The 9,756-nt window shown below is 51.4% G+C and overlaps 1 protein-coding gene across 3 annotated transcripts in view; it reads right to left on the bottom strand.

The window, feature by feature from the left end:
* Positions 1-341: 341 nt before the first annotated feature.
* Positions 342-9,756, bottom strand: part of SLC24A4 (solute carrier family 24 member 4) — a 157,372-nt gene continuing 147,957 nt past the window's right edge. For all 3 annotated transcript variants that reach the window (XM_070594483.1, XM_070594482.1, XM_070594484.1), the window contains 3 exons: positions 8,822-8,934; positions 8,317-8,382; positions 342-7,165 (listed from right to left, as the gene is read on the bottom strand). In XM_070594483.1, the coding sequence (XP_070450584.1) occupies positions 7,013-7,165; positions 8,317-8,382; positions 8,822-8,934 (332 nt within the window). In that variant the 3' untranslated portion in view covers positions 342-7,012. The remainder of the gene's footprint in view (positions 7,166-8,316; positions 8,383-8,821; positions 8,935-9,756) is intronic.

The following is a 9,756-nucleotide window of genomic DNA, read 5'->3' as shown; positions in this document are numbered from 1 at the left end:
GTAATCTCAGTCTATCATGACACCAGAGCTGAGGGTGTGACCTTATTCCCAAGGAGCTGGACCAGCCGCATAATTTGCAGGGCCCAGTGCAAAAACAAAAATGTGGGGCCCCCTTTTCAGAAAATTATTAAGAATTCCAAGATGGTGACAACGAACCCCGGGGCCTTTCTGAGTGTGAGGCCCTGTCTGACGGCACAGCTCCCACACCCATAACGCTGGCCTTGCTGATGAGGTAGGACAGGGTTGGGACGGTCTGGATTCATTTATCCTAGCCAAGTTATGAGATTTCTGCTTTGTTTTCTTCATTACCAATCATTATAATGAAAAACCTCCAACCCTCATCCTTTTTGAAGTTTATTTTTTCTCAATATGCAAATTGAAATGGTTTCAAATGGCTGTTATTCCAGTGTAAAGAATTCTCTCCAAAAAATACAAATATGTGTCTATTAAAACATGAGTGGGAGCTCCACAGGGGAGGGACAGCTTGTGCTCATTTATTTCATTGACAGTGTACAGATTTCGACATATTGCATTACAATACTGACCGCTAGATTTCTTATAAAGATTCAGTTCATATTTACTCTAGATTTTCTTTACAATAAAAATAAACTTACGCCAGTGTTTAGGAACCAATAATATCAATTCATTCAAATTTAATGACAGTTTTATTAAACTAAGAATCTCATATCACAGCGCATTCACAGTGCAAGAGGTCACAGTTATTGAAAAAATAAATAGCGGGATAAATATATTTATTATTTACAACTTTTCAACTCTTTGCTCCTACTTTGCCTGTTAGGGAGAATGAACAAAGATGGCGGCATTCAGCCCAGCGTGCAAGAAACGCCTTGTGGGGAACTCAAGGGATGTGTAACAGCCTCCGAAGTTCTTGGTCTTGGTTGTTTTTAAGGGGGTTCTTTCTGGACACAAGAGGCCTCTGATTCTATCTACTTGCTACTTTGTAAGTCATGGCTGGGCCCCAAGAAGACCCCATGAGGACCGCACGGCCCTGCAGCAACTGCGCCCAGTCTGCCACTTGGGCATCCAGGATGTGACTTCCCTCTCCTCACTCGGCCCTTTCCTTGGCAGCTCCTGCCTCTGCCCACGGGCTGGGCCCCATCTGGCTGGCAGCCCTCTTTCCTCTCTAGGTAATCAATGCTCTCTTTGTGTTCAGACACCCAACAGCTACTCCTGTCTGGTGGCTGCTGGACAGGAGACACAGGCAGAGGGCACCCTGCCAGGAAGTGTGTGTTCTGAACGACACAGAGCCTCCCAGATTAGAAGCCCCCTGAGGAGGGTCCCCAAGAGCGAGCCACAGAGGCTGAGCCACAGCTCTGTCCACTGGGTCCCCAAATATCTTTGGTCCAAGCCGCGTGGAGGAAGCTCCGAGAAGTGTTTCACAGCTCAGAGGGGCACCTCTGTGGGTGGGAGCAGGGACGCCCAGTGACTAGAAAAAAAGCCACTATGACATTTGATTTGGAAAAACAGAACTGTCTTGCTCACACTCCAGGCATTTTCAGGAGGAGGAGAGGCCTCGCTCCTTCCATTGAAAGGGGACCGTGCATCTGTGTGGACACTCGGGAATTCCTGCACTGGGAATTCTGGACGGGGAGCCGGAAGGGCTCTGTTATCTGGGACCCTTCCTTTATGTACAAAGGCTGATCGTATCAAACCACGAAGCCAGGAGCCAAAAGCTGCACGTTCCCTCTTGAGAGCTTTAAAAAAACTGTTTTCCAGTGGTGGAGTGGGGAGGGTACATACTTTCTCCAGGAGTAAGGGTTTTATTGGCTGTGACCATGGAAAAGTCCCAACCAACATGTTGCATAAAAGCCAATTGTTTGAATTCTGGCAACAGTGGGAATACGTGTGGATTATGCCCCGTGTGTCATCGGCTTTTAACCAAGGAGCAGCCCATCGCAGACCCATAAACCTAACAGATAGAAAAGCCACACAGCCAGGGGCTTGACGTTCATATAGGTACAGGGCATTTCTGACTCTCAGAGCCCCTTGCCATCAGCCGCAGCTCTGTACCGGGGTGTTCAGGTGGCGGGCCTTTTCCTGAACTAGAAGAGAGGATGCTGTTAGCCTCTGCTACAAGGTGCGCGGCGGATACACGACCTCGCCCACTGGATGCTGACACTGTAAGCGGCGATGAAAACCCTTAGAAACATTCAGGTAAATGACACAAAGCGTGGCCACCAGCCCAAGGCAGTGTGAGAGGACTTAGTAGAGACGAATGCAACCAGGGAGCCATTTGTCATAGGAAAGTTAGAATTTTTTAAATCCCCATAAAATAATCAAAGCTCTAATACCACCCAGCTGGCGTCCCAGTTGTGATGGAAAAAATAGCTCCCCTGGGAGGCAGAGCGGGAGAAAATGGCCTCTGCTCCCGATTTTATGCGGGTCCCCGTTTCCTGGAGGTCGGGCAGCGCTGGGATGGTCCGATAGTCCTCTGTTGGCTACTAGGCCAGAAGCTAAGCACTAAACTAGTGTCCCAATTTCATTTTTCTTATTAAGAAGGAAATACAACGACCTGAATGCCTTTGAAAACTCTGCAGCCCCACAGACTGTGCCCTTTGGGGAACGTTCTTTGCGGCACAGCAAAGGGGCCCCACACAAGCCACACTGGTAAGAGGCCAGGCTCGAAGTGAGCAAAAAAATCTGTGTGCCAGCCGTGTCCTCTGCCTTGTGGGATGGACCCATGGAAAGATCCTCGTGTTCCACCACCCACATGACTGACACAGTGGGGAAGATTTACCCAGGGCTGGAGGGGCCCCTTGTCCACGCTTTGAGAAGGCCCAGAGGGAGTCTTCACGCTTGAGGGGCTCCTGTGATCAGCTGCAGAGACCAGAACAGCCAGGGAGCAAGTGCTCACACCTGGCAGGGGCGCCAGATGCTCTGGGTGAATCCACACAGACAGGGCAGGGGCCAGGGAGGTAGCACTTTGGGTCTAGGGGTAGGAGGGGGGATGACGGACTTTCTGTCACCCAAGAGCTGCCCAGAGAGCATTTTCAGAAATTTCTGGAAGTTTCTATGGGCACGATGGGGTCACCAAGCTGCCAAGATGTGGACCATCTCAGATGCCCTGGAGGTACCGGCTAACTGCCCCAAAAGGAGAAATACACACGGAAATCGTGTTCAGAGCGCATTAGAGGGACCCGGGAAGATTTAAATCACGGCACATGGCAATAATCTCCTGAAGGTTTTCACCATAATGAGCAAGTTCCCTGTTTATTCGAGCAAGAAGCATTTGCTGTGAGCCTGTCACATACGCAGTACAGACTACAAAGGAAGGAAAGATGGGGACAGGAGAGAGGAGGCAGGTCCGTCCCTGGTGCCCACTCAGTGTCAGGGCTGATGGGAGGGCCACGGCCTCGTGGGAAAACCGAGCTCACCGAGGAGGGTCTCTGCATCTCTCCTCCGGCTTCCAGGGGAAAGTGCTACCCTGTTCCAGCACTTAACCCCACCAGCCCATTTCACACCTGGGGAAGGAGGGCAGGAACTGACCCTCCCCCACTCCATCTCACCTGTCCACCCCCACCTGAAGGAGAGGCAGGGTCCCCAGGACCCAGGGAGGAGAAAGGCCATGGGGAAAGAGGGGTGTCCGGCAAGGAGGCCACACACACGCTGCCCACATCCCCAGCCTTCGCGGGGAGCCCCATGTTCCTGAGTGCCGGGCCCCTGAGGGTGCTGTAAGGATCGCAAGGCCCCATCAAGAGGGAAGAGGCCAAAGTTTCTTCCGTTGGGACCTAGACCATGGGCAGCCCAGGAGGCGGGTCTCTGGGTGGGGTCTGCAGGACTGCCCTGGAGCAATGCCTCACCTGGTTCAACCTGGCTCCGGCAGGGCGATGCCTTATCAGCCGCTTGGGTCACTAAAGGCAGGGGATTGACAGGCAGAAGCAAGGAACAGCCCCGACAGGTGGTAATGAGCCGGTGAAATGCACAAGGGCTGGGAGGTATGTGCACACAGGCGAGCAGCACAGAGGTGAGCAGATCGTGGGTGACAGGAAGGGAGGGTAGGACGACTGACCTGCCACGGTGCCCTTAACCATTAGTCTCACACTACAGCTGACCCAGAACCTTCCTCCAGGGCCAGCTTCTCGGAGACCATACCTTTCACCCTGACCACGCTTGAGCTAGCAAGGGCAGATCCCAAACCAGAGCTCCACAGGAACCACCTGCGTCTGTTCCTACAGACATTCTCTGTTGGAGTGCAATGGCTCATTTCTCCTTTCTGCCCCCAATTAGAAGAGCTAAGTTTATAGACTTTTTAATTGCTTATTTTTGAAGCGGAGTAATTACCCCATGATAATTAGCTTCAGGAATAAAATAAAGGAAGCAACTCTGCGTGGTGATAAAAAGCATTCCTTTAAAAGGAAGGCCTAATTAATCAAGCAATTCTTTAAACTTGTGATGTAAAAATATTTAGGGAAAAGGACAATCTTTCACCTACAGTGTATATAGAGTTTCCTAGACACAATAAATGCATAGATCTTTAAGAAAGTGACATTGGCACATTAAAGTCAAAAGAGAAGTAGCCAGGAGGAATGCTGTATACAATAAGAAAATTATTTTTCAGTCTCAAACTGCAATTGCTGTATACTTTACAATCTCAGGTGGATTCTGCTGAGGAAGAGGCGGGTAATCAGGATGTGTTCTCTGAAAGCTGCACCAGGATTCAGAGATGTGAACACCAGCGAGGACACTGTCAGGGGCCATGTGGCCGGTGCCTTGCAGGTAAAAATAGTTTTTGGTTTTATCAGGAAAAAATAAGGACACTGGATAGGGAGAGAGAAAAGGATATGAACTGGGACACCCTAAGTAAATATTCGATGAAGTTTTAACTCAGACAATAAGAAGCAACCACAAGGACAAAGATACACCCCCACTCCCGCCCCCCGAGGATGGCTGAGCCAGGAAGGGTGAAAATATCCAGCTTGGCTCCTGCTCTGTTACTTACTGGCCATTGACCTAGAGTTACCCGACTTCTCCAAGACTAAATTTTCTGTTAAACGGGGAGAATAATCCCTATTGACGTCTCAGGGCAGTTTTGAGAATCAAGGTAGAAACAGAAGCACTTTGAAACCTGGATGGGTCCATAGGATGGGAGGGACCAGGCCAGCTACGCTAAGAGGGCAGTCGGTCCCCAGGGCTCTGAACCCGCTTGCATCTAAAATTGATACTGATGAACCTACAGGCCCCCTGGCCTCCCACAGAGCTAATTTCTTAGGAAAATCACCACTGTCCTCCACTTGAAGACCACTGAGCCCAAGATCTAAGTAGAGAAATAAGAAGAGAAGCCTTGGTGTGGTACAGCTATGAACACTGATGCAGACCCACAACAGAAGCCTGCGGACTGAGTTCCAGCCCATCTTAGAATCATGCTAACCTAAGGACACAAGCCTGCACACTTCCTCCTCCTGAAATCCAGGAGGCCCTCCAGAGCACAGCCACAAACTCCACCTCGCGTCACAACCTGTGTGTCTCAGGAAGGAATCCACGATTGGACTTAAACTCATTGCCAAGGACCGATTATTGTCCAATCACTAAAAGCCTCCTTTCCACGCCCCGTCACGGGTAGTTCCCAAACAGTCTTCCGTGCAAAATATCCCAATATTAAAAGTGCATCAAATCTGATAGACTTCTGCAATAGAAACATTAAAAAAATAAAAAAACCCCTCTATATAAAATTAATTGTGCTCTTTTCAGAAACCACGAAGGGTTTGTGTTCGTAAATCTTTTTAATATATATTTGAGAGCTATGAAGCAGTCGAAAATTGCTTAATATTTTTCTATTTTTGAATCAGCCTCCCATCCTTGGCCTTTCAAGTGTAGCAAGCTCTAAGGTTCAAGAAACTTCATTCTAAAAATTCCAAGGGATGGTTTTCATACTTGCCTCCAGCTAAGCAGAGAGCAATCTGTTGTTTTTCAGGAAATCTCTCTTTTTGTCATTAACCATTACGTCTGGCACCCTCGCTACAGTTCAGCAGGCTAGGAAATCTGTTGGGCCCATAAACAATTAGGTCTTTGAACAGGTCGGCTTTGAGAGTAGAGCAATAACAGAGAAATGACAAACCCAGACTGTCAGTGCGTTGCATCGCACGGAAGGTCTGGAATGTACGGCTGTAAACTACAATCTTCACTGTGTCTCTGACTTAGCACCCGTTCAGACGTCAGTCTTGCTCTTTTCTATCTTCCAGACCAAACGTCTTAGTGTCAGTGCAACACGATACCCACAGGATTCATTTTCCATAAGCGCTACCTTTTTGGTCCCCATCCTTTTGTACGGAATGATCTTTTTCAAGTATGATGATTTATATGACATTTTATTTTTAATATTTCATTGCTCCTTCTCTGAATGCAGCCATAAAACTGCTAAGAATATTCACTCACTTTCTCTCTTCTGCTGTGAAACACTGTTTCCATTCTTCCAATTTTTCCAGAAAAAGGGGTGGAATGTCTGCTGTCACGGCCCCAAACCAACCGGCTGAGGCTTTGCCCCCTCCAAACCGTGAGTGCTTCCCGCAGAAGTCGGAGCCTCTGAGCACATGCTGGGTAAGGAACCCACACCCCCGGCCCAGAGGGGACACTTGAGAACAACAGTCCTATTTTGCACTTGTCCCAGGAGGCCTCACGTTCACCGACCGCCTCATTTCCGAGGCTGCCGTGCAAGAGAAGAACAAACTGAACAGAGAAGTCCTCCTGACTAGAGTGTCGAGGGACGGATGTGACACACGCCACATCCCTGTGGCTGGCAGCTCAGAGATCTGTGAAGCTGCTCAGATAGCGGCCCCCAGAACTTGCCTTGGGGGGCAGAACTCCAAGGAGGAGGAGGACGCCCAGCAGCCTGGCCCGCGACCAGACAAAGCCCACGATGGCTCTTCCTTCCAGTGTATGAAACAACAGACCGTGGCTGCCGAGGCAGGACAGACTCGTGGTGGAGGAAGGGGAGAGAAGGGGGGCCCCAGCGCCGGAGTGTCCAGAACGGCTCCCGGGGGGCAGCGGCTCAGCTTTAGTCGTCTTCTCGGCACATCGGCAAGTTGACGAAGGTGAAGACGTTAAACTCGATCATTATGGAGAAGCACAAGAAGACGACGTAGAGAACCAGCACGTAGATCCCCAGCTTCCGGTCCAGCCTCCATTTGTTCAGATGGATGCCGAGGACCTGGAAGGACAGAGTGCGAAGACTGGGCTTGGGGGCAGAGAAGTAAAAAAGGCATTTTTACCGGAAAACTAGGCACCAATGATGAACCCCAGAACTTTCTCCAAAATGTGGATACGAGCAGAACGTCACTGCCTGGTATATCCTCGGTCTGATCAGAATGAGCCCTGCTGCAGGCTTTAGACTTGTCTGATGAAAGGGCAAATCTAAAGCCCGTCTCTGGGCAGGCACGCCACTTCCTCGGGACGCATGTGTCCTCCTGGCCCAACCCAGGCACCGAGGTCCTCCCTGCCCACACCTTCTCTAGGGACAACCAGGGCCTGTTGCTGGGCGCTCCCTTTGTTTCAGACCTTGGCATCCTCAGCCCTCTTCAGCAAAACTTCCGAGACTCCTATTGGCCGGCGGTCCAGGAAACTTCAGCTTGGGCCACCTGTCCCTGTTCATATGTGGGTGTGTCTGGGGAGATAGGGGTGCAGCACACCCTCTTTCTACAGTCTTTCTAGGCTCACCCGTGCTGCCCTCACGCCCTTCCTTGTCCCGCCTGAATCGAGGCTTCCTAAGGGGTGGATCATAGTTACTTCACCAGAGCAACATCAGGCGTCCTATACAGACAGACCAACCCGGCTTCCAATCCCAGCTTTGCCATTTGCTAACCCTGTGACCTGGGGCAAGGTACTTAACCCCCAAGACTTGATTTCTTCTGCAAATCGAGAATGGTAGCACCAGGTGATTGTAAGGGGTGAACACACGTGCAGAAGTAAAGTGTTTAGCACAGTTCTGGGCCCACGGTGTAAGGAGACCTCAGTACGACCACGTGCCAGCCCTGAGCCCGACCGTCAGGCCCCCATCCGTCAGCTCAGTTGGGCTGGGGGAGGATCTCTCTCCTCCTGGCACCAGCGAGAGGAGACTGGACGAGCAGCGAGAACAGAGGAAATATAATCTGCCTCCTCTGATGACTTCCTAGCCACTGAGGGAGCAGTGTCGTGCTGGCTGCCAACCTTCTTGGCACAAATTGTGGCAAGGGGTATCTGCATTTCTATCTTTCCCCAGCTTTATCCCTCACTGCCAGGGGAGAGTGCGAGGGGTGTGACCCGGCAGAATCTGATGAAATGAAACACGCACGAGGCCTCTATTTTGAAATTGTGCAAACTCACGGTGAGAGCGACGGAGCCCAGCAACAGCACCACGGAGTAGACCAGACCCCGGCTGTTGATCTTCACCTGGAGAAACGAACACACGGGCCCTGAATCTCTGGGCTGCTCAGGGCCCGTCCATTCTGAGCGCCCAGGGTGCTCTCGTTTATTCCCTCCCTCATCTGGAACGCACGGGCAAGTGTTCACGGTGACCACGTGGCCGTGGAGGGTCAGCCAACTGTGGATTCAAGCATTGACTCTGCTTGTCTGAGGAGCTGGACCAGGAGCGGACGCACGGGCAGGCCGCTGGGCTGAGACACGGGGTGGAGGCACCGACGAGCGCTCCCTCCTGCGGGCACCCCTCAGCCTGCTCTGATAGCATGCACAGAGAGTGGGCGCCCGGTGCCAAGGAGAAGGGGGAAGCATGTGCCCTGGGGCCCTCGGGTGGAACAGGGGCAATGCCACTCTCATTCCCCAGATGTGCCCCACGTCCGGCTCACTTACTAAAGAGGCGAGAGGAGCTTACCGTGGATCCACAGTTAATAACCATGGTCTGCAGGCCCCACGGTATCCCGAGTCCTACCAGGATGTCAAACACGTTGCTTCCTATGGTGTTGGAGACCGCCATGTCACCAAGGCCTGCAGGGGACAATCGACACGTGTCATTCATCAAGAGCAGGTCACTGGAAACCGCTGTTCTTTCCCATGGCTGCTGTATTAGAGCTGTTCCTTAGCAAGGAGTTCCTTCTTCATGGACCCCACATTCCAAACCCTTTTCATGAGCTCTAAATCCACTCCCTTCAGGAAGCTCACAGGGCCTGTTACGGGTTTCACAGTGGCCCCCAAGATTCCCATGCTGGAGTCCTAACCCCCAAGACCTCAGGATGTGACCTTATTTGGCAACAGTCTTTACAGGGATTATCAAGTTACCGTGAGGTCATGAGGGTGGGCCCCAATCCAATGTGGCTGGTGTCCCTATAAAGAGAGGCAACTTGGATGCAGCAGAGAGGGAACGTGAAGATGGCCATCTACAAGCCAAGGAGAGAGGCCTGGAACAGTCTCCCTCACGGCCCTCAGGAGCCCACTCTGCCAACACCTTGATCTTGGACTTCCAGCCTCCAGCGCTGCGAGACAATGCCTGTCGTTTCCACCTCCTGGTTTGTGGGACTCTCCTAAGGCAGCCTGAGGAAGCTAACGCAGGGCCCCGCGCTCTTTCTCCTCCAGGTTCATCAGCTGATGTTTCTCTGAGGACCCACTATGTGCTTTGCCTCATTTAATCCTCCTGGTTATTCTGGGAGGGAGGGGTCATCCTCATGTGACTGATGATGAAACTGAGGCGTGAGATACACCCACAGCCACACACTTTGTGAGCGGTCCAGGTCCTTCAAAGAAAGCCACGATGCGTACGCGTGGCCCAGGTGACGGCACCGTGACCTTGACACAGATGACACGGCATCGGGT

The sequence above is a fragment of the Equus przewalskii genome, chromosome 25 (genome assembly GCF_037783145.1).
Source record: "Equus przewalskii isolate Varuska chromosome 25, EquPr2, whole genome shotgun sequence".
Taxonomy (NCBI): domain Eukaryota; kingdom Metazoa; phylum Chordata; class Mammalia; order Perissodactyla; family Equidae; genus Equus; species Equus przewalskii.
Note: the sequence above shows the minus strand (reverse complement) of the source record. Positions and strands in the feature narration are given on the sequence as shown.